This window comes from Ictidomys tridecemlineatus, chromosome 8 (assembly GCF_052094955.1).
Source record: "Ictidomys tridecemlineatus isolate mIctTri1 chromosome 8, mIctTri1.hap1, whole genome shotgun sequence".
NCBI lineage: Eukaryota > Metazoa > Chordata > Mammalia > Rodentia > Sciuridae > Ictidomys > Ictidomys tridecemlineatus.
Window position 1 is genome coordinate 101,411,788 of NC_135484.1, and position 26,244 is coordinate 101,438,031.

Below are 26,244 nucleotides of genomic sequence, written 5' to 3' on the forward strand. Positions count from 1 at the left end.
TGTGTGTGTGTGTGTGTGTATATATATATATATATAATGAGTGGAAGACAATATGTTGGTCTTTGCAATCATGAATGAAAAATTTGCTTGCTCAAGCCAACTTGTATTTCATCACCAGAAATTAGTCTCTAAAATTTTTTGCTAGCTACTCTTCTGACAGAAGATTATTATTAGAATATATAAAGAGCTCAAAAAACTTGACACCAAAAAAGTCAAAAAACCCAATGAATAAATGGGCAAATAAATAAACAGACACTTCTCAAAAGAAGAAATACAAAGGCCAACAAAAAAACATGAAAAAATATTCAATATCATTGGTTAATAGGGAAATGAAAATTAAAGCTACAGTGAGATTTCATCTCAAAGCAGTCAGAATGGCAATCATCAAGAATACAAATAATAATAAATGCTAAAAAGTATGTGGAAAAAGGAACATTTTTGCATTGTTGGTGGGACTGTGAGTTAGTACAACCACTATGGAAATCAGTAATGAATTTTTCTCAAAAGCCTAGGCGTGGAACCACCATATGACCCACTTCTTGGTATTTATCCTAAAGAACTGAAGTTATCTTACTACATTGATACATGCATACCCATGTTTATAGCCGCACAATTCATAATAGCCAAACTATGGAACCAGCCTAGGTGTCCATCAATGGATGAATGAATAAAGAAAGTGTGGTATTTATACACAATGGAATTTTATTCAGCCATAAAGAAAAATGGAATCTATCTTAAATATTATTTTTAAAAATTCTAAAGTTATAAATGAATAGATGCATAAAATAAAGTATTTTAAATCTGTGATGAAGGGCTTACTCAAAAATATGTACATAAGGAAAATTGCTATTCATAGCCATAGTCATAACCACTGGAAGTGAGCATGATACATGCATCAAATGCATGTATCATGCTTTGATCATATCCACCCTCCCTACTCACTTCCAGCCATAGCTACTGGAAGTGAGCAAGAGCTCTCAGATTTAGGACTTGAAATAAATTTGAATGTTAAAGAAACAAGACCAGAGAACATGAAATTTTGAATACAATTTCAAGTTCTGGTTCTAAACTTATTCAGCGCTTTCTGTTATCTGTCTAGTGTAGTGACTGGTATATACCAAGTAATCAAAAAATATTTGTCAAGTGAGTAAATGAAAGGATCTGTTTCCATTTTTATGACAAGAGGTTTTTCCCCAAAGTGTCTATGTTCAAGAAAGTTTTTGTTGATTAAATATGATTTGATCTGATGATGGTTAGGATTTTAAACATGACTAATTTGTGAAAAAATTGAAATTTCCAAAGTCACAACTTTGTGTTCTAGGAGATAAATGTCCCTGTAACTATTAGGTACGTGCTTTCATACTGGGTACTAAACCAGACAACTGGGCAAAGTGCAAATATCACTTGCATTCAGCATAGTACTGTGCTTTCTTCATATTCTAAGGGAGTCACAGGCAATCTTCTCCAAAACCCTTTCAATAGAGCCATCACAACAGTCTTCTGTCTCAGAGTCATTGTAATAGTTTTATAACCTCTAGGATAAAAGACTGTGATTTCTGGTAGAATTTGGTCATTCATTAAGAAAACAGAAATATTTTCACTAAAAAAAATGGAAGTTAGTTAAGCTAAGTGGGGAAAATATTTACAAAGCCTGAAAGGAAACAGCTTTCCATACCTCCTGCTCCACCCAGTCCTCCCAAATACATCTTGACTATGCTAGTAAATAGGGCTCAATCGTGTAATAGAAACAATAAGCAGATTTACCTCCTTTTTGGTCTTGTTTAAGGATATAATAATTAGTACAAAGGATGTTTTGCTGTAGATGATATGATAAGCTATTGGTTGTTTTTTTATTACTACTTTATTGAAGTCTTGGTTTTAACAGTTTCTCTCAGGGATTACACATTGGAGACTGGTATGGATAATGAGTTTTTGTGTTAATGCATGAGATACTTTGCACCTATCACTTCTCATTCTGGCATTGTAAACCTGAAAATATTTCTAGGGTTTCCAAAACATTGTGGTTGTCTTTATCTCCTCCAGAAATTTTGCTTATTTTACATCTTGGAATAGTACTTATTTGTGGATTTTGGGGGAGGGGTTAAAATTTATATTTTATTATAATTATTACTGCATATTAATTATGCAAATTAATGAGTTTCAAGTGTGTCATTACTACATAGGCATGTATCATGCTTTGATTATAACCACCCTCCCTAATACACTCTCTGGTCCTCCCCTCCCTTGCTCTCCCCTGGTCCCTTTCTTTTCTCTAATAGTCTCTTTCCTAATGTCAAAGGATCTTTTTAATTCTTTTTTTTTTTTTTTGGTGGCAGTGCTGGGGTTTTTTAAATTCTTTTTAGTTTCTACATATGAGAGAAATATGCAATACTTGCCTTTTTGTGTTTTTTTCCTTAACATAATGCACTATAGTTCCATTTTTCTGCAAATGACATGACATCTTTATGGCTGAATAATACTCCATTGTATATTGTATGCGTGTGTGTAAATGTGTGTGTGCATCTGTGTGTGTATGTGTGTGTGTGTGTACGGGCAGCTGCGCTGATGTCATAGTCTGCCTATTCCAAGTAGAATCCCAATAAACATGGGTAAACTGATATCTCTTTTTTATGCTGATTTTATTTCCTTTGGATAAATACCCTGGAGTGGCATAACTTGATTATATTATAGTTCTATTTTTAGATTTTGAGGAGCCTCCATACTGTTTTTCACAGTGGTTATACAAACATACGTTCCCATCAATGGTGAATAAGTGTTCCTTTTTCCCTGGATCCTTGCCAGCATTTGTTAATTTTGGGGTTTTGATAATAACGATTTCAACTGGGATAAGATGGAATATCGATGCAGTTTTGCTTTTCAGTTCTTTGATGGCAACAATGTTGAACATTTTAAAAATATATTTATTGGCAATTTGTACCTCTTCCTTTGAGAAATGTCTGTTCAGATCATTTATTTATTGATTGATTTGATTGCTTGTTCTTTTGATTTGATTTTTTTTATGTTTTGTACATTCTGTAGATCCTCTGTCAGATGAATAGCTAGCAAAGACTTTCTCCCATTCTGTAGGTTGTCTCTTTGCTGTCTTGATGTTTTCTTTGCTGTATAGAAACTTTTTAATTTGATATGACCCCATTTGGCAATACTTGCTTTTATTTCCTGAGCCACTGGAGTCTTATTTGGAAATTGTCACCTCTGCCCATATCATGAAGTGTTTCCCATTTCCCATACGTTTTCTTGTAGTAGTTCCAGGTCCTCCATTAAGTTCTTTGATCTATTTAGAGTTGATTTTTGTAAATTGTGTAAAGGAACTAGTTACAATATTCTACATGTGGATATCTATTTTTCCTAGAACCATTAGTTGAAACGACTGTCTTTTCTCCAACATGTCTGGGTCTTCTACTCTATTCCCTTGGTTTACATGTCTGTTTTATTATCGGTGTTTTTGTTATTATTGGTTGTAGTATATTTTGAAATCAGGTATTGTAATGATTCCATCATTGCTCTTTTGCTCATGGGTGCTCTAGGTATTTGGAGTCTTTTGTGTTTTCATATGAATCTTAGGATTGATTTTTCTAGTATTCTGAAAAATGTCATTGGAATTTTGATGGGGATTGCCTTGAATCTGCAAATCACTGTGCATAGCATGTTCATTTAGCAATAATAATTCTTCCAGGCCATGAATATGGGTGGTCTTTCCACATTTTACTGTCTTCAAATATTTTCTTCAGAGTTTTATAATTTTCATTGTAGAAATCTTTTACCTCCTTGGTTAGGCTTATTCCTAGGGGTTTTTGGTTTTTTAGTCAACTATGAATAGGATTGTTTTCTTTATTTCTTTCCCAGCAAGTTCATTATTGATGCATAGAAAAGTTACCAATTTTTGTATGTTGATTTAGTATTTTGCTCCTTTGTTGAGTTTATCTGTTCTAAGAATTTTATGGTAGAGCCTCTGGTGTCTAACTACAGAATCACATCATTAGCCAATAGTGATAATTTGTCTTCTTCCTCTCCTATTTTTATTCTTTTAATTTCTTTCTCTTGCTCTGGATTAAACTTCAAGTACTATAGTGAATAAGAGTGGTAGATACTCCTGTGTTGTTTCTGATTTTAGAGGAAATTCTTTCAGTTTTTCCCCATTCAGTATGTAACAGTCTTTGAATTATTCATTCATTTGCCCATCATTGACAGAAAATAAACACGCTCACTGTGTGCAAGATAGGTATTCAGTTTCTGAGAATGCAGTGACAGTCAAGATCTATGGATTCATTTTTCAAATCCTAATGTTATTTAATATTAACAGTTTCCAATATTTGAAATAATATTAACAGCTAACATCAACCGATGTCTTAGGTGCTATTGTTTTACATGGAATATTTTATTTAATACTTACAATAACTCAAAAACTCAATGATGTCAATGCTATAATTACCTTCAATTTGTAGTTGTGGAAACTGAGAATCGTCTGTCTCATCAGAGAGATAATTAAGCTTATAATTATAAAAATATCTCTGATAAATGGCATGACAAGAATAAATGATGGCATGGGAGAACAAAAAGGGAAAAGCACCTGGTTTAAGGAATCACAGAAGGTATCTGTGGTAGGCATAATTCTAAAGATTAATTTCCAAGATTTCCCACCCTAACCCCTGGGGCTGTGACCATAATGTGAAATCACACTCCTAGTTATCTTATTTTAGATGGTAAAATGAATTTTACAGATGCAATCAGTGCTTCTAATTAGTTGATTTGAGACAATCAAAGGGAGACCACGAGGGTGGGCACCATCTAATTATGTGAGCCCTGTATTTTTTTATTGACTCTCTTTAGTTATACATGACAGTAGAATCCATTTTGACATAATTATAAAAGCATGGAATATATCTTGTTCTAAGTGAGCTTTTTAAAAGAAAAGATCCTTCTCCCTCCCCTGCTATCTTGGAGCAGAATGGAAAGTCAGAGAGATATGTTTTGGCTCCATGCACTGCTTCTGGTTTGAAGATAGAGAGGACCATGTGACAAAGACCTAAAAGCAGAACATGAAAGCTGCCTGATTATAGTCAGCAAGGAAATGGGGACTTTAGTTGTACAACCTCAAGGAAATACACTTTGTTACTCATCTGAGTGAGTTTGGAAGATTTTCCCTGAGAGGTTCCAGAAGAGAATCTAGACTGGCAGGTACCTTGATTTGACCTTATGAGTGTATAAGTAGAGAACACAGTTGAATCTAGTGGACTTGTGACCTACAGCAATGTGCACTAATAATTAATTTGTTATCTATTTATTGTGCTAATTTGTATCTATTTATTTTGAGAGTGGACCTCACTAAGTTTGTGGTGATACATTAGACAGTTGGTAACTAATGCAGCTGTATTGAATTCATCACTTTTAATCTGATTGGGTGGTAAGTAGGAGCTAAAAGGCAACAAATGTTACCATATTTAACCACATAATCATCACAGATTTTTATGCCAATTTTTTTTTTGCAAAAAAGTGGTGTATGATCATTAAGTGAAGCATATTAATGTACCAGTATTCCTTAAAATTATTTATTGCTAACTTCTCATTGATGCAAGATTAGAATGCATGGAACACTTGTGAATATGCATTAAAATTTAATATTCCAAATCCATGCACGTTATTTCTTTGAGACAGTTTAGTGAACAATTTTCTGGTTTGGGGGATAGTAGGGGATAGGAAAGGTAGCAAAATACAACAGTCATTAATATGATATTATGTAAAAATGTGGATGTGTAACCGATGTGATTCTGCAACTTGTATTTGGGATAAAAAATGGGAGTTCATAACCCACTCGAATCAAATGTATGGAAGATGATATGTCATGAGCTTTGTAATGTTTTGAACAACCAATAAAAAAAATGAAAAAACAAAGGTTACACATTAGTTGTCATTGATTTTTGTCTTATTTGCTATATTACACTTGAGAAAATTTACTGCAGTGTTATGAAGTATGGACTTACAAAATTTAATTTTCTGTGTCCTAAGACTTTTGTGCTGCTATCATTGGTTTCATTATCTAACTCAATGTCTTCAGTACCACTCATATAATTCGCCTGCCTTCCTGCTTCCTTTGTGTTTATGGCTCTTCATTAGGTTGAGTGACAATACCCTTAGCATTGCAGCACCCTAAACAAACCACACAAGGTGGCTTTTGGAAATACACTGACACCACATGTGAACTAAGAAGTCTAAACCCGAGGCTCTTAGTGTGTGGGAACACAAATGTGTGTCTATAAGCCACTGTGAATACCTTGCTGCTCTGTTTATCTTTTAATTAGCATTATGAACAAAATTATGCCATTATAACTTTGCAATTATGCAATGAAAGGTTTTAAAATTTTTGGACAAAAACAACCAGAGGGGGGAAATTATGTACTGGCGATAATTATGCTGTGAAATACAGTATACCTACAGTGTTCCAAGCTTAGAGAACTATACTGACAGAATCTTAGATCATGTAGAGTTCCGTGTGTCATGGGGAGCAGGCACAGCGGATGATATAGGAGAAGCAGGAATACAAGATATAGCTAGAGGTGGCTGGAGAAAACAGCAAAGGTTGAGTCCAAAGGACTGTACAAATCATGTAAAAGAGTTGGACTTTATTATGATAAAGTGCAATAATTTGTGAAATGGAACAAAAAGGAGAAAGAAGGGAGGCAGGAAAACCAGATGGGAAGGGACACTGCAATTAGGAGTTGATGATGTCCTGAACCAGGAGTTTGGGTACCTTAAACAGTTAATCCCTGGGTCCTAAAAATTAACTTATAGTACTATGATATTAATTTTTTAGAACCTAGTGACTGACTGTAGAAGAGGGTAGAGATAGGGAAACATTTGAGATGATTAACAGGTTTCTGTTTGGGACAACTGTGTAGAAGCATCTTTAGGAGGGTTGAAAATTTAGAAGGAAAAATTGTTTGAAGGAGGGAATTGATTAAGAATTCATATTTAATATATATTGGTTTGAAGATATTGTTTTTCACAAGGCACTAACCATTGGAACTTGACTATGGGGAGGTAGAGTGCAGGAGAATAGTATGATTGAGAATTCATTACCCATTGTATTGCACTAGGCTAAGCTACAGTGGCAAATAGATCCTCTGTCCTTCTCACAATTTCAGTGTTTTAGCATAACAGAAGTTTAGCTCAGAATAAGTATGCTTCCTTTTAGAGATCCAGTTTTGAGTCTGTATCTCTGCCGTTTCTATGACCCTGGTTCTTACCCTTGAGTTATTTAACATTATCTGAAGACAATTTTTGTTGTTACAATTGGGAGGCATACTAATGGTATCTACTGCATGGAAACCAAGGATCTGCTAAACATCTTACAGCAGACAAGATTGTTCCACACAATAAAGAATTATCTGGCTCAAAATGTGAATAATGCCAGCGTTGAGAAACCTTGCCCTAGGGCCTTATCATATACCTTCCATTGAAAAGTACAAGGAGAAAAGGACTTAGAGAAAGTGCATGGCTGGTTTTGACTGGGAAAATATGAATGTGGCAAATATCATATTCACTTACCTGATGAAGAGAACCTAATTGCATGACCACAAAACTAAATTTAACCTTGCTCAGGAGTTGGCAAGCCAGGCACTCAGAACCAGTCTAGCCCACTCTCTATTTCTTATGAACATTTACTGGAACACAGTGATGACCATTTATTTACAGATTGCCTATTATTGCTACTTTGATGGTACAGTGGGAGAATCAAAGACCACATGATGTACAAAGACTAAAATATTCATTACCATTATCTGGTTCTTTATAGAAAACATCAAACCCACAATAAAGGGATACACCCAGGACAAAGACACAGTGGATTGTGTTAGATGACTATTCTTTACCACAAGAGAAGACATGACAATTGAAATTATGGTAGAAGATATTGTTGCACAGGGAGAATGGGTATAGTGAGAACACAAAGGATTCTAATATTGAATCCCACAGTTAGATTTTATTGGTAGAAGGAAAAAATGAACTTGGAAGGAGGACTAAACATAGACTTGTGCATTTGTCATAACTTAGCATCTTTTTTCCAAATAGATTTTTTTTGAAGTGCTGGAGATCAAATGAAGAGCCTTAATGCATGGTATGTAAGTACTAGACCTAAGCCTTCAGAAATTTTATATGATATGAAATATGCAACAAAAAATGCATTGTTAAATAGACTTGAAAACTCAAGATGGTGACAATAACCCATGTGTCCACATTTATTTTAAAAATTGTTTTCTGCCTTTTATGAGGGAGTAATTGAGTTATTTCAAATTTCCATGTCTTGGTCTTTTTGAAAGACATTATATAAGATGGGAAGAAGCTGACTGTAATTGAACCCAGGGGCACTTAACCACTGGGAAAATCCCATTTTTTTCTATTTTTTTATTTTGAGGGAGGATCTCACAAAGTTGCTTAGGGTCTCACTAAATTGCTGAGGCTGATTTTGAATTGCAATCCTCCTGCCTCACCCTCTGGAGTGGCTGGGATTACAGGTGTGGACACCCAGCTTCATTTTTATTTTTGAACATTTTGATACATGACATAAATTAGACCTCAATCCACTCTGGGTCTCTCTGGTTGTCCCAGTGTTGTGTGAGGAGGACTTGTGTAGCACCAAGTGAGGGGGACATCTGGTCAGGGTGTACTTTTGTTGATGCTGGAAACTACAGAGAGGCCCATCCTTCTTTGGGTCTGAAAGCCTTCAAACTATATTCCTCGTAATCTTTGCCAGCTGGCTTCTAATTAGGTTTTGTTAATGGGAGACAATGATTGGAATTAGAAGGAACAAGAGAGGGAAATGATGCTCTTATATTTCCTGTTCCTGCTAGTAGCCCTTCAGCAGAAGAGAAAGGTTAAGGCTCCAGCCTGGAGCTTCTTTTGTGTTCCCAGCATTAGGACACTGTGCTCCTTCAAAAGTGCTACAGCACCCATCTCAAGGTGGCTTTCTCACAGGTCCATGCAACAACCATGGGCAGGAGAGATGTCAAGTTTCCAGACTGAGGTAACTTTGACTCTTACCTTGTGTTTGCCCAGCCCTAGTGATGGTGGCTGCTTTTCCACTGACTAATATTAGGGTGATAGTGTTCCATTTGTGCTCTTTCAGGATTCTAACACTCATTCACTTTTTCTTCTCTTTGAAATCCCACAGGGGTCTCTGAATTCCTATCTGGTCTTTGATTGCATGTGTCCTCAGGTTTCTCCTAAGTGTTCTTGCATCAAACCTGGCAGAACTCTGAATGCTTGCCAGCTATCGGGGATGCTCCCTGGTGAGCTTGATACAGCAATTGCAGCTTTTTCATTCCTGCTTTCATTCACAACATCCTGGTCTGTCTGTGCCATGTAGAGAGATTTTGGTAGAAATTCTGTGAGGCTAAAAAAAAAACTATCAAGACACAAGCTACACAGGCATTTCTTTTGCTTCTGCTTAATTGCTGGCTTTTCTTCATCACTAACGGTTTTCTCCAGGATAAGGATATTGTTTTCTGTCAGGAGATCATACCCCAACCTCACCCCCAGTTATAATCCAATCTCAGAGATGCAGAAATAGCCAAACTGTTTGAAATGCTTCTTTCCCCCTCTTTCTTTCCCTAACTGTGGACTATTTTGTGTGTGTGTGTGTGTGTCTGTGTGTGTGTGTGTATGTGAAGAAAGAAATTCCTGATAAACTATTTTTAATTAAAAAAAATTTAATATGTTCTAATTAGTTATACATGATTGTACATGATGTAGAATCACTCCAGATTGTGCAGTAAATATGCACATAGGGTAATAATGTCCAATTCATTCTACTATCCTTCCTACTCCACATACCCCTCCCTTTCCTTCACTCTCCTCTGCCTAATCTAAAGTAACTCTATTCTTCCCTAGCCACCCTGCCTCCGAATATCACCCCTACTTATTGTGAATTAACATCTGCATATCAGAGAAAACATTCAGCATTTGGTTTTATGGGATTGGCTTATCTCACTTACATGATATTCTCCAGCTCCACCCATTTACCAGCAAATGAGATAATTTCATTCTTCTTTAAGGCTGAGTAATATTCCATTGTGTATATAGACCACATTTTTTTAATCTATTCATTTGTTGAAGGGCACCTAGATTGGTCCTATTGTTTAGCTATTGTGAATTGAGTTACTATAAACATTGATGTAGTTGCATCAAAATAGTATGCTGATTTTAAATCCTTTGGGTATAAACCTAGGTGTGAGAGAGCAGGATCAAATGGTGGTTTCATTCCAAATTTTCTGAGGAATCCCCATATTGCTTTCCATAATGGCTGCACCAATTTGCAGTCCTGCCAGCAATATATGAGTGTACCTTTTCCGCTACATCCTCGCCTACATTTATTCTTGCTTATATTCTTGGTAATTGCCATTCTGATTAGAGTGAGATGAAATCTTAGATTAATTTTTATTTGTATTTCTCTAATTGTTAGAGATATTGAACATTTTTCATATATTTGTTGGTTGATTATATTTCTTCTTCTATGAAGTGTCTGTTCAGTTCCTTAGCTCATTTATTGATTTGTGGGGTTTTTTTTTGGGGGGGTGATGTAAGTTTTTTGTGTTCTTTATATATCCTGGAGATTAATGCTCTATCTGAGGTACATGAATGTATGTGGTAAATATTTTCTCCCAGTCTGTAGGCTGTGTTCACCTCATTAATTGTTTATTTTGCTGAGAAGAAATTTTTTAGTTTTAGTCCATCTCATTTATCAATTATTGATTTTTCTTCTTGTACTTTAGATGTAACAAAATAAGTGAAATCCCTCTACAATAAAAACTACAGAACACTAAAGAAAGAAATTGAAGAAGAACTTGGAAGATGGAAAGAACTCCCATGCTCCTGGATAGGCAGAATTAATATTGTCAATATGGCCATATCACCAAAGCATTATACAGATTTAATATAATTCCTATTAAAATCCCAATGACTTTCTTCATAGAACTAGAAAAAGCAATCACGAAATTCATTTGGCAAAAGAGGAGACCCAGAATAGGCAAAGCAATCCTTAGCCAAAAGAGTAAAGCAGGAGGCATCACAATACCAGAACTTAAACTATACTATAGAGCTATAGTAACAAAACAGCATGATATTGACACCAAAACAGATACATGGACCAATGGTACAGAATAGAAGACACAGAGACAAATCCACATAAATAGAATTATCTCATATTATTAATAGTCCTGTATTCTTTGTTATCATTATTATTATGTTGTTTGAATTTCTTAATTAGTCATCACAAATTGGAAAAAACTGCTGAAAGTCTGTGATGTTGATAATGAACATACTTTGTTTTCGTCAAAAAAAAAAAAAAAGAATTATCTCATATTAGATAAAGTCACCAAAAACATTCACTGGAGAAAAGATACTCTGTTTAACAAATGGTGCTGGAAAAATTGAAAATCCATATGTAACAAAATGAAATTAAACCCCTATCTCTCACCCTGCACAAAACTCAATTCAAAGTGGATCAAAGACTTAGGCACCAGAACAGAGACCCTGTGCCTAGTAGAAGAAGAAGTAGGCACAAATCTTCACCATGTCCACATAGGATCTGACTTCCTGATTGATAAACTTTTAAACCTCAAGTCTCCCTTAGGCCTTAAGATTTTGAAACTGATAATTTGTACAAAAGTTTGACTCTTTTGTTGCCTGCATACTTGGGGGTCATATTCCTTTCCTGAGGCCACATGGACAAAGTATTAGGTGCTCCAAAGTGGGGGAGGAAGGTAGGAATACAAGGCCTACCAGCTAGTTTTCAAACTAGCATCCTGCCCCAAATGTTTTTAATTCTCCCAGAATTGAAGTCCCTTTTTTTTTTTCCCCAGATCTGCACTCTTCCCTTTCTCTGATCACCTGCTTCTTTGATTTTCAGCTCCCCCCCACAACTCCTGTTTCCCAGAACCAAGTCATGTTTGTGCTGGAACACTCACGTGAGTTTTCATAAGAGTTGGCACTTACCATGTTCTGAAGGCTGCTGTCTGACTCCATGAAAATGTTCCATTGCCCTTTGTATCTTCAGTCTCTAGGACACAGCCTGGCATAGAAAGGGTTTGATATACTGAGGAGAAATTGGTCTTCAGGTAAAAAAATATTTGTCGAAATTCTAATATTAAAGAAAATAAGTAGGCAGGTATGGTGATGCGTGCCTGTGATCCCAACTAATAGGGAGGCTGAGTCAGGAGGATCACATGTTTGAGAGCAACCTGGGAAACTTAGTGAAACCTTATCTCAAAATAAAATTTTAAAAGGGCTTGGCAAATACTTCCGTGGTAGAGTGCTTGCCTAGCATGTGTGAGTCTCTGGGTTCAGTTCTAGTAGTGTCCACACAAAAAGACAATGGCTAAAACATAACACCAATCGTCTCCTTTTCTGCCCTAAGCAGTTCAGAAACACTGATTCCAATTATGACGGTAATTCTCTAAGTAGATAAGTACCATTATTCTCATTTTACAGATGGAAAAATTGTGGAAACACAGAGAGGTTTAGCAACTTGTTTAAGGTCACATTGTAGAAAGTGAAATAACCATAATTTGAATACTGGAAGTTTGGCTTTAGAGTCCATAGCTCAGCCACTAGGCCTTACCACTTTCTCATATATGTTGACTTGATTTTTGAAAGAAGATGACACACTGTGTAAAGGATCCTGATACATATTTTAAAAATCCCATTGTTCTAAAATGCTTCCAAAGAGGCATAAAAGAAAATGGATTTTATTGTTTTACTTATCACTCGTAAAAATAATTTATTGACATATTTATTTTAAAAGCATGAGGTGACAAGAGGTAAAGTTTCTATCACTCTCAGCTCAGCTCAGCTGTTCATAGAGCTACATGGTCATATTCTGTCCTATCATTAGAGAGAATATACCCGCAAGGCAGAGAAAAGCAAAAGGAACACAGAGCCAGGAAGCATCACCCTTACTGTTAAGGTGGGTGAAAAGAAGGCAGGAGGAGAAGAGCTTAGGAATCATTCCAGTGCTCTGATTTTTCCAGAGAAAATAATATACAGTAATTCAGAGATTTCATTCATTTTTCTAGAACCACCAAACTTAAGTCAAATAGTAACTCTAATGAAATAAACAGCATGATAATGAGACTTAAATTGATTATTGAAACTGTCTGAAGACAAACATTTCTTTGTATATAAATTTGATTTACTCCTTCATTAAGCTTAAATTTTATGCTGTCATTATTTATTTTGAGTATAAGAGGTTTGTACAATTTTTTTCTGTGCAAGTATTGGTTAATCTGAAAAAGCTTCTTCATTCTTTTAACTACTTATTATAACACTGGAAATCAGACAGACTTTTGTTAGCTACTTTTTGAACTATACACTATGATAACGATTTTACCTTTATTCTTATTGAAATTCTTATTCCTAACTAGCTTTCTTTATTGTTTTATGTTAATTATATCACCTTGCAACTAATATGCTATCGTGGAAATATTTCCTTATTCAAATAAATATAAGTAGCCATAAGTTACCATGAAGGAAGCAAGTTAGATTGAGTACTGAAAGACAACATCAAAACTAGAAGGTCCTTTGGCCCACTTTGGACAAAGAACAAACACACGTTTATTTATTCATTTATTTAAAAAGTGTTGAATACCTATTATATACAAGGCAAAAGTTGATGTTAACAATGTCTATTAGAATATGATAATAAATGATGATTCTAAACAGGACCAGTCCATCAATTCACTTAGGTTCTAATGGCTGGTTAAGTTAAATGATGGGTGCTGTCCATTTAAGGCTCTTAGAACACCCAAAATCCTGGTAAGTAATATGCACTGTAGTTATAGCTATGCTTTTGTTTCCAAGGCTAATAAATAATAACACCCCATTAAGGTGTTTAGAACCCAAACTAGTCACAACTAAGGGTGAAGAAATAAGCTGGTAATATAAGCCAGATCTAATTTTTGATTATTGGTAAACATTGGACATGGTATATAAACTACATTAAACACCGAGCAGATATGCATATCAAAATGCCATATTAAATACATATGTATTGTTAATCATAAGTGGAATAAATAAAGTTAACGTGGAAATTTCATTAAGAAAACAGTTACCCACATTATTTGTATATGACTTCCCTATTAAACTGAAATACTTACCATTTTTGTTTTATGTGTATATTTTACAACATGGGAAATTTTATGTAAGATGGAGTGTTCAGTTATTTTGTGATGAAATTTGGAACTGCAGCAGAATCTCAGCTTTATTATATTTCAAAAAAATTTTGAGGCCACGAATAATGGTAAAATTAAAAAAATGGAGCAACATATGAAATCACAATTAATTATTTTTACATTTCTTTATTTAAGGTCTCCCACTGTGTAACTATAAAGTCCTTTATTATGGAATTCCTTAGTAGTGTTTTCTCTATACTTGAATTTAATAATCTGGAACATTTAGGGTTTCATTGGTCATGATTACTTTTTTCTTTACCCCATTCCTTTATTTATTTATATATTTATTTTATTGTTTTTTGAGATAGGGTCTCACTGAGTTGCTGAGGATGGCCTTACACTTGCCATCCTGCTGCCTCAGCCTCTCTATTAGCTGGGATTACAGAAATACACTATCAAGCCTAGCTTATAGTTCTTTTCTGTACAGATTCAAAGCTCAAAAGATTTTAAGAATTATTAGTCAGTAAAAATAATTTATGTGATTTCTACGTGAAAAAAAATGAGCTTTTCCTCTCAATTAAATATAATACTAATATTCCCATGGAGTTAAAAATATGGTAGATTTTTAAAAGTAATTGAAATATGTTAATGAGAGGATAATATTATCATGCTAAACTAAGTTTGGGAATCCACACATTATTAAAATGATTTTTTTAATATAGAGGATGATCTATATATTCACTTGCCTACATAGAATTTTGAAAATTGTTAACAATAGAAGGTATAGTACCATGTGGTACCAAATCAGGTTTCTCAACATATCCAGGATTATGTGGACCAAACTTTCATTCAATTAGTCCCTGGCCTCTGTCAAAATTGGGAACCCTCTTGTTTTTCACTGTCTTCAGAAAAGTATAACAGAGCTGTAAGAACAAGCTATGAAAAAATAAATAAATAAAAGGAATCCTCCTAACAGCAAAATCTTCTCTGATCAATCTGTTTCCTTTTCTTTATTGAACACAGATCCTAATGTTTTGTGCCTCTCAAGGTTTAGAACACAACTATTGGGCAGGTCGAGGAAGCACAAAAGAAGTGGTTCTCATCTTAACCCTAAAATCATTGGCCACTGGTGTTTTAAAGGGGCCTCCACTAGTTCCCTGGTCTCTTCTATGATTTCTGAGGGGCAGGACATCCCAGAAAGATCACTGTTCCTATTCCCATACATCTTTAGACAAAACACCCCTGCTTTCCATGAAGAAGAGCCCAAGAGTGGTGAAGCTGCCCTCTCCTGTGTCCATCTACCTTCCCCTAAAGGCAGTCTGTTTTGCTTGAACTGTGAAGTGGGTATCATGAGGAGAATGGAGAGAAGATCCATTTCTTATCCTGACAGTGGTATAACTTCTGAATGTCTTCTTAGCTATCAGGGGGATAAATGGATCTGGGAGGCCATCATAGAAGGAACAGAGTTTTCTGGAATTTTTAAATACCACCAAGGCATTGGTAGTTGGGTAGGCTAGGTGTGAGACCAAATTTTTAGAATTGCTGTCAGTTCATAGGACAAAAATTCATGACTGCCCTTTTTAGTTCCCCAAACATTTATTAATGAATTAATTTCCAGATTGGTCTATTGAGTGGAAAGAGGCATTGTTCTGTTAACAGGGAGTTGAGGAAAGACTGGAGCTGTAAGCACTGGTGGTGGGTTCCAGTTTGGTCATGCTTTCTGATCCCTAACTACAAAGCTGGATAAGAAAGTGCATTGGTTAAATGTGAAAAAGCATGTGCTGCCTCTCCAAAGTCCAGAAGTGCTTCAAAACTGTGATGTATATAATTCAGAACAATAAACTACGTGCACCAAAGGAGTTTATCATAACATAAAATTAAAAAGTGACAATTTCATCACACGGTTACACTGCTGTTTTCCTTTTTTTTCATTTTTTGGATTTGTCCTTTTTTTGTTTCATTTTTCATTTCCACTTTTGTTTTATATGGTGGGTTGGGGGAGGGTAGAGATTTGGTCCACTGAAGATTAGTCACCCTCAATGATATATATATTAGAAAAAATATCAGCAGCAAGACTCTCTGGAAATAGATTCTGTTTGATGTAGCTAGTCTGTCTTTTCTGTTTTGCCCTCTTTCACAGCAGCCTCTGAAGTTTTCCGCAGGGGGGCTTTCTCGGAGTTGGCATGTCCTTGGCCAGAATCCGCTGCTCCACCGTTTTTGTGAGAAGTGTGTTTTTCCAAGTAGTTCAGCATTTCACTGAGGACTGTCTGGAAAGTGCTTAGAGCTGCACATATTGCTGGAGTCCCAAAGCCATGAGTGATCAAACTGGAAATGAGAAGTGGTAAGAAAAGGTAGGTGGATAACTTGTGGTATGATTTGGACCAGAACACCCACCCCCACTTCATCCAGAACATTCAACTGAACATTCATTTATTATTCTCCCAAATGTTTTTGAATATTGTGGAGGATATAAGACAATTCAGGTACTGCCGTTGACCAAGTTTAGGACCTATTTGGAAAGACTTATCATTGACAAACTTGTTATACACTAATTATTATGAAGTCTGAGTATTAAACACATGGTTTGATTTTCTATCTCATTAGGAAGTAGATAAAAAAATGTAACTTCCTACATGTGGAAATTACCTTGCTTTAACGAACATATAGTTGTATGGCATAAATCACCCATCAATAAAATCATAATTGGTTGAGTGTCCTTGATAGCAATTTATTCTTATCACTCCATTCTTTTTTTCCCTCTATATTAATGAAGATTTTTTCTGGGCATGTGGCCACCTAGCTACAGATGACATTGCTGAGCTTCTCTTTTAGCATTTGGACATGGAACTAATCTATCCATAATAGAATATAAAGGAAGTGATATGCAGTTCTTACTTGATTAAAAAGACAATCAAGTGCCTTCTATTTCTTCACAAAGATTCTATGCATTATACAGATGAAGAAATCATGTTGATAACAGAGGCAGAACAAAGTGGAAGGAACCTATCCATCTCCAGACTCCTAAATAAGAGAATAATTAAAATTCCATCTCATGTAAGCCCCTCTCTTTTTGGGTCTTGTAAGCAAACTAATTAACTAATAATCATAACTAGTATGTAGTGTGGAGAATGTTGTGGTAACCTCAGCATAGATAGCCATTTCAGCTGTAACGATGATTCTTGTTGAATAAATACTTAAGGTAGATTCTCTTTTCTGTGACTAGAAACTATACACTTTTTTTTTCATTTGTATCAGTTGTTCTGAAGTAACACTCTTGGTTTGCTTCCCATAACTTTTAATAATACACAAAACCATACTTATCTTATATTGTACTATATGTAACATTGTGTGTATATATACAGATAAAATATACTTAATAAATGAAACTATTAACTGTTTACATATCTGAGGTTGTTATAGTTACTATGACACTAGCAGTTTTAAAATTAAATGCTATTGATTCTTCATAATATGCTAAAATCTTTGTTACTTCTCTTAAGATACATAATTTTTAACAGCATATAATGAGATTTTATGTATTTATTTATTTCTGTGGTGCTGGGGATCAAACCCAGATCCTTATACATGCTTATCAAGCACAATAATGAGATTTATAAATGAGATTTTAAAACAATGCAAAAGAGGGATTTGGAATCTAAGGCAGCCTACTAATATACCTCACAGGAAGCAATAGTAGGATCTACCATATGAGATTGTTGTGTATATTAATTCACACAGAGAGCTCAGGTGATGCCATAGCTACCCTAAATGCTTAATTAAATATAGATATTCTTTATTGTGACATTTACATGGTTAAGGGTAACGTTTTCTGCATGTCCTTCATGGCCCCATCATCTTTTCTTTGGATATTTTACAAAGTTTGTCTTATGCCTCAATCATAATTAATATACATTAAAAAGCACAAAACATTTCAGTAGAAAACAAGAATATTCATGGTTTGGGCAATTATTTGCACCAATGTTGTAGTATGAGACACCATGGTTTGAATATATGCATATCTTTGCTGCATTGTCTTACATTGTTGAAAGGGAAAACTGATTCCAGCCCCATTTCTATAATGAGACAACTAGAGGGGAATTTATATGATTTGGGATCTCTCAGGGTCCCTGGAAAACAAATGAATTCTTTGGAGTAGCAGAAGAAGTGGTTATGGTAGCCCCCATCGAATGTGCTAACACCTTCCCTTAATATGTAGCTTCTTGGCCGTACACAAACTGTTCTTTTCTTAAGTTTTATTCATACTTAGGGTTCCTTGGAGCATTACATAAATTTTATTTTCCACCATATTGGCATATTCTCTTGGTTGTGACTGACCTTTTTCAGCATTTGAGTCTATAGTATTTAGTTTCACTCAGATAATTATTATTAAAGTTTGTAGCCACTATTTGAATTATCAACAAACATATTCCAGGCCTAAATTATTTATCTGTATTACCTTATATAAAACTAACTACGACACCAAGTAATAGGTAGTATTGGGCTGGAGATGTGGCTCAGTGGTAGAGTACTTGTCTAGTATGCACAAGACCCTGATTTCAACTTTCAGTATTAAAAAATAAAACAAAACAACAAAATTAAGTAGGTATTATTATTATATTTTACAGATGAAGAAATGAGGCCCAGAGGATGAAACTAAATAATGTGTCTTAGGAATTGACTTTGCATTTAGTTTCCTCTTAGGCTGAATTTACATTTATTCTTTTTCTTTGATAAATGACATTTCTATTAGCAATTTAAGCTTAAGTTCTCTGACAGTTTTGTTCTGTGGGCTGACTTATGATGATTCTTCTTACTTTCTTGTATAAAAGCAGGACTTTAAAACCTCAAGTACAAACTGCTTTAATTGTCATTATGTGAAAAGAGTTGTTGTCATAATGAAGGATATCAATTCTCAGCTGACATACTTTCTTGATTCAAAAATCTGTAATTGATCATTATCAGATTGCACTGTGGTCTTTTGTCCGGTTTGAGACCCGGTTTTACAAAATGCTCATACACCTACGCTGACCTGAGGCACTTCATTATTTTAGGGATATTATTTAACCTTGTAAGATGACAGTGGCATGACTAGAGCATATACAAGGTCCTTTCTAACTCTAAGCTTCAATTTAACTGTGTTACTACTTACAGTTCTTACTTCAAAACCAAGACACGGACAGAAGGTGAAGGAAATTGAAAAAACACTTAATTTCACAGAGAAATTTAAAATTGTGCAATACTCAACACAAGAAAGTATTTATAAACATGCAAAGTGTTATGTAAGTATCCTTTACTACCTTAATTTAACATTACTTGTAATCAAAAAGCATGTATGGCATGATACTAACTATAAGACACAGTCTCTTTTCTAGCAGTTTTCAATGAAATTTATGGATCCAATTAATTAAGTGATCTACTATTGTTTCAGAATATCTAACAAAAAAGTCGGCTATCACAAGATAATTAAAAAGGATTACTGATAACTTCATGCTATTGTTAGTCCCAATCATTTCAGAAAAATATGTACATCTCATTCACAGTGACATACTAAATAAGAGAATATACCAAAAAAAAAAAAAAAGCAAAGTAGATATGGAAGGGTTGATTTTTAGTACTAGACAGAGAACAAACGAAGGTTATCTGTGATTATTTTTTGCATATGACACCAAAAGCACAGGGAACAAAAGCAAAAATAAGCAAGTGGAACTACATCAAACTAAAAAGCTAGACATAGCAAAGGAAAGAACAGGATGAGAAGGCAACTCACAAAAAGAGAAAACGTACGAGCAAACCACGTATTTTTAATGTGGGATTAGTATCAAAAATATATAAGGAAATCATACACACTTCAATAGCAAAAAGCAAATAATCTGATTAGAAAATGGGCAAAGGATGTGAATAGATGTTTTCTCAAAGATGACATTAAAATGACAAATAGGTATGTGAAAAGATTTTTCAATACCACTAATCATCAGGGATATGCAAACTCAAGTCATAATGAGATATCACCTCACACACATTAGGGTGGCTATTATAAAAAAGACAAGAGATAAAAAGTGCTAGTGAGGCTGTAGAGAAATGGTACCACAGTACACTGTTGGTGAGAACATACTCTGGTACAGCCATTAAGAAAACAACATGGAAGTTCATCACTTACATATTTAATCTAAAAAGTTGAACCACAGAAGATTAGTGGTTGACAGGGCTAGGTGGGGGAAATGAAGAGATGTTGGTCACATATAAGTGAGATCATATGATATGTGTCACTGTGTGCTTGGCTTATTTCAGATTTTCCACCCTCAGTTCCTAGCACTCAGTGCTCTAGTTTTTGTCCTTATAGTTTTACTCTCCTGTTGAATGTCATAAACTGAATCATAAAGTTTGTAGACCTTTGGGACAGTTTTCTCTCATTTAGCAAAATATTTTGAGATTCATCCATGCTGTATTTATCAAAAGATTATTTCTTGTATTGCTGGTAAATATTCCACTGGTTGGATCTGTCACAATTTGTTTATGCAATGAGTAATTAAAAACATGAAGCATTAGCATTTAAAAAATAGAAGTGATCACTGAAATGTTTCATGGATTCAGTAGGAAGTGCAATAAAAGTAACTGTACTTCCATTCATAAAATGGTTATTAGAGCAGTAAAATTTAGATTTAGACACAAAATCCATTTTAGTGTCAGATTTTAGCAATGCATCTGATAAATCTCCCAAAATACCATATGACAAATTGGTTAGAAAAGTAAGCTAGATGACAGCATAATAAGGCAAATTCACAGCTGATTGTACAATGATACCCAAAGTATGGATGTGAGGGCAGTTGCCAGTCTTGAAGGATATCTCTAGTGGAGTGCTGTGAGGCTCTCATTAATCCCACTCTGCTTGACAAGTTAATTAACAATGAGATTGAAGGCATCATGGATTTTTAACTTAATGGTTGGCATTAAAATAGAGAAGAAAATTCCTGCATTGGATAATAGAACCAAAGTTCTAAAATACCTTAATGTGGTAGACGGCTTAATTGGTGGGCAAAATCAATTATATGAAATTTAGGAGAGATTAAGGAAAACATGTCCACTTGGGTAAAAAGCAAATTAGTGTTGCAGTATACCAAGGGAGAAATCTGATTCAAAAGCAGTTTATGGGGGGAAAGGCTTTAAAACCAGTAAGTTTAAACTAAAATATAAAGGGTCAAAATTAGTGGGTTGGATCACAGCTAGGAAAGCTTCAAAAATTTGTCTACCAAGGACTATAGTCCCAATCATGTTTTTTTTTTTCTATTTCTCTCTTTAACTAGATTCCAGCTCATTGGTTTCATTTTCCAATTACTAATAATTTCACACTGAGGAGCAGAAAGCCTCTGAGAACTGGCTGTGAGCAATACAATCACCTGCTGAGAAAATCCTAACCACTCAGGTTTATGGCACCTGACGAGGGAAAATGTAACTTGCATTTAACACTCATCTACTAATTTTATTCACGATTTACAAAACTCCTATTTTGCTAGACCTCCCAATTAACATTCTCTAGACTATCTTTCTGCAACATTAACCATCTCTTCAAATTGGCTCAGTTCAAGAAGGTGGTGACTGTGCTCGATTCAGAAGTGAAGTTTTTACATCCCCTTAAGTGTTAAGTTTCCCCTCAAAGTGTTCATATTTCAGCTTCTAGAAGGACACTACCAGGTGGAGCTGTATTTTCTAGAGCGTTTGTATGTTTATGTATTTGTGGACCTGCACTATTTTTGCAAAGTGGCACTCAGGACTAGGGATGGAGGTCAGTAGCAGACCACTCACATAGCACACACAAGCCCCTGGGTTCAATCCCCAGCACTACAAAAACAAACAAACAAATAGATACATAAATAAAATGGTATCCTCTTCTTGACTAATGGGTTTGACTCTTCAAAGGGAAATACAATGCAACAGTTAAAACTGTAATTGCTAGCCAGTGAATATTAACAGAAAAGAAATGGAGACTCAGAAACAGAAGGAAAGGTAGAATAGAGGGTAAAAGAGATTGCTATTTGAGAGAATACATTATTGTTTTGCTACTAAAATGTAAAGTGGTGATTACAATCTAACTTGGTGTCTCTAAAGTACTTGACATTTATGATGAGGCCCTTTATGGAAACTTCCATAGGTTAAAAACTTTACATATTTAAAAAATATCTTCTGATCCTTATAGTCAAGGCCTTACATTGTTTATATTTTAACTCTCCCAAACTTTAGTGCTCAAGCTGAATGTAAAAAAAAAAAAAAAAAAAAAAAAAAAAAAAAAAATCAAGGATTCAGAATGGACATCTATCACAGGGACAAGAACTAATTTACATTTCATCATCTTTGTTGTATGCTAGAGAATGTTTTAAACCCCCAAGCCCAAATTTCAATTTTCTACCTAGAAAATGTTTGACAAATCCACTTCTTTTTCCTTCGTTTCTTCTATGTAAAGTCTGAAATACAGTGTGGGCTATTATTCCTGTCATCATTTTGTTATAATGTATTACATCATCTAAATGGGTAGTCATACATATTCTAATTTATAGAATTACACACAGATACTACTTGCAGTGTCCTTAGTCCTGCTTTTTTTTTTCTTTTAGGAAGTATGCAAGCAGCAAGATTTAGAGAGAGGACAAGCCTCCCTTTTCCCAGTCTCCTGGATTACTCAACTACTAAAGGCTTAGCTCCAGATGTAGATTGAGGCTTATGATTCCATTTTACTTCATCCCAGGTCAGCAAAATAGACCAAGGATGGAATAATTGTATACATGAGAGGTCAAAGCCAATCACATCTAAGTCAAATTTTGAAGGTGATGATATTTCTTGACATAAGTATATACATTTTACACATGGGAATGGAGTTTTTGGGCTAAATCAACCATCTCCTTGTACTTTTCCTTAACATGTCATATTTTCTTTTTAGAATAGGGGAGTGGAAATGGTAAACACAAGACTCTTTTTTTTTAATTAATGCTATTGAACTGTTGGCATTTAATAATGAACATATTAATAAAATATAAAGAGAAGAAATGAGGTTTCACAGAAACAGTAACAGGAGTGGTTTAAAATGGAACAACAGGTAGAGAATGGTTTCAAATGTCATCAGTTTAGAAGAGACTTAGAGATCATCAGTTGAACTGCATCAAATCATGGAAGAACATGCAGAGGCCACACAGGGGAAGTGCCTGTTCTAAATCCACAGAGCTAGCTGGTAATGAAGAGGAGACTAATTAGACCACCGATAGTCCATCCTGAATGCTTTCCTCTATTTTGTGCCATCTCCCTGTGGGCTCATTCCCAAGCCACATCTCAGTAAAGATAAAAAATATTTAAACATATCAAATTCTTCCCTATTTACATACCTCAGTCAATTATTTACATAAGTTGTAAATATGATAATGTTTGCAGGGGTTTTTTTTGTTAGAAACAGTTGCCTCTAGATTCTGTTGTTTGAATTACTAGTCTTCTATGTACTGACCTGAAAAATCCATAAAAAACCTTATCAAATGACCTATAATGGATGCTTTAATGTATGTACCTCCTGACAAAGATTCTATTCTTCACCCTGTATTAGGCAGACTCCTGAATCTTCTCCTGGTTCCAGCTATGTTACTTTTTTGTAAGATAAAGTTTTAGCAATAATTCTGCTAAATCAATTTAGCAAGAGCCCTCCACCCTTGATATCTGGTCACCCTTGATATCTGGTCACCCTTGATATCTGGTCACCCTTGATATCTGGTCACCCTTGATATCTGATCTGGTTTCTCATTTTCCACCATCTCCCAATGATGTCTAATCACCCTGGCCTGTCTTCATCAATAATCCTGTTAAATAGTCTTAGCCAGTTTGCCCTCCCACTGAAGTTTCCTCCTGGTAATTTTCTATCCACTGACCCCCACACTGCTCCTTAGCTATAAACTCCTAGTTGCCCATGTCATCTCTTAAGCTGAGCCAAATATCTCCTTCAGACTTCAAGACCCATCACAGTGTCTTCTACCTACTGTAAAGTCCCTTAACAAAGTTGGCCTTTCTGTGCTTTAACAATTAAGTATTCTTAAGTAATTTTCCATAGACATTCCCACAGCACTTGTTTTGGTGCCATGCAACTTGTGAAGAACAATAATCTTGGCAACTAATTTAATCATTTAATTTACTGCTAAATATTAAAGGAATGTGAGTAATTTAATGTAGATTACTTAAAGATAATCATGGTCTGAAAAGGAAAAAAAACCCTGTTGTTCAATTTTTAATCTAAATTTTTGCTATGAAAGTTTTACTACAAGGGATGCTGTTTTTTTTTTCAAATTATTAACACAAATACAGACTATTCTTTATGTTATTTAAATTGTGAATAAAACCTGGCTACTTATAGTCATGCTTTTCTTCTGGAACTTAAGTTAAAGGTTTAAAGTTTGATTCCAATTCCACAAAGGAGCTTGTTTGGGAAACACAGGAACTTCTTATTGTTGCAATTCAGGCCCACTATTTCTCACATTTTCATGTTAAATGATATGAGTCCCCCGGAACAAGCAAAAGACCCTGAAGAAGGCTTACTAATTTTGTTTCTTGTATGATAAACCAAGTTGCATACTTTATTTTATGTTTCTATCTTTTCAGATTAGAGATTTAATTAAAATTTCTTAATTCTTCTTCTGACACTAAAGAATGCTTCCACAATATTAATAAAATCTGCTGCTGGATTATCTTCCCAGACCCTGGCCTGTCCCAAGAAAGTAAAATAATTAATAAAAATATCAGCAACAGTAAACTGTACACACTTTAAGTCCCTGGGAGAAGACTTAGTGATGCTCACGTTAGTGGAGACAAACACCCTCTTCAGTGTATTACCAAAGGACATGACTTCCAAAAATACTAGTTGAGTCAACTATAATGCCTGTCATATGTGGAATACTGAAGGAAACAAAGCTAAAGAACCTAGGAGGGAAAACAGCTACCTTTAGAAATTGGGAAGGAAACAGGATTAAGCCGACCCCTGAGGAGTGGTCTATCAGTCAGTATTGCTTCAATGGGAAGAGTACCTTCCACTGGAGTTGTTGAGGGCAGAATGCCCGTCTACCATTGAAAGTTTTCAAGTCTGGAATGGGTGACAACTTGACAGGAATGTGGAGGAAGATCTAAATGTGGAAGGGGAGTAGGAAACATAAGGGGCCTTTCAACACTAAGAATCAAGGAAGCAAATGTAATCACCAGCAAACACTTAGCTGTATGGGCCTGCCTATATACTTCTTATTTCTGAAAAGTTACAGGAGTAATGAGAGATCCTAAGAAGATAAGATGTCAGTATAATTCTTGTCTCAAACATGAGAAGCATGTTAATAATTTCACTTCCCAATCTATGGCCCAATGAAAATACCATGACCCTGAGAATGAACCAGTTGAGAATATAACCAAGACCCAATTGTGATAATACAATAAACATTTATGAACATATATTGGTGGGACACATACTAGGTGCTATGAACTATGCGTAGAATGATGAAAATGTTTTCTACTTGTCCCAGGAAATTACCAGCACTCTGCTTAATCCTCTTTTCTCTTGTATCATGTCTTTATATGTTATTATTTTCCACTTTGGAAATTCCTAAAGAATGGAATAATTCTTCTGTCATCTTTTCACTATCTTCCATTAGCACAATAAAATACAAACATGAATAAATAAATTACAGTTTTAGTCTCCAAAGGTGAGTGCTAAGAAATCTTCCTTAGTTTTCTGATACTCTCTTCTTTCTGAATGATGAATTAAAGGTAGTCTGACTTCTCCTTATTTACATTTTCAAGTATGCTTTTGAAGGAGATTGTGAGAACATAAGAGATAAAGAAGGGAAAAGTTCTTAGGATTTTATTTTAATCTTAAAGAGAATTTCTAACTTTGCAGAAGTGAGGGCTGTGGATTTCTATCCAGGAAGATTCTGTTCTGTCAGCGAAACCTGGAGCCACCTTGGTCTATTTGCCTGTGTAAGTCCTGGGAACTGTGAGTCTATAAAGTATTCTTCAGGTTTCTTTCAAGCCTTGTCCCCCCTTCTGGTAGGTGTTGTGA

General features: G+C 35.0%; 1 protein-coding gene across 2 annotated transcripts in view; it reads right to left on the reverse strand.

The window, feature by feature from the left end:
- Positions 1 to 13,579: 13,579 nt before the first annotated feature.
- The window catches only part of Tfap2d (transcription factor AP-2 delta), a 64,012-nt gene continuing 51,347 nt past the window's right edge, over positions 13,580 to 26,244 (reverse strand). For both annotated transcript variants that reach the window (XM_021721836.3, XM_005318580.4), the window contains exon 8: positions 13,580 to 16,505. In XM_021721836.3, coding sequence (XP_021577511.3) covers positions 16,286 to 16,505 — 220 coding nt within the window. In that variant the 3' untranslated portion in view covers positions 13,580 to 16,285. The remainder of the gene's footprint in view (positions 16,506 to 26,244) is intronic.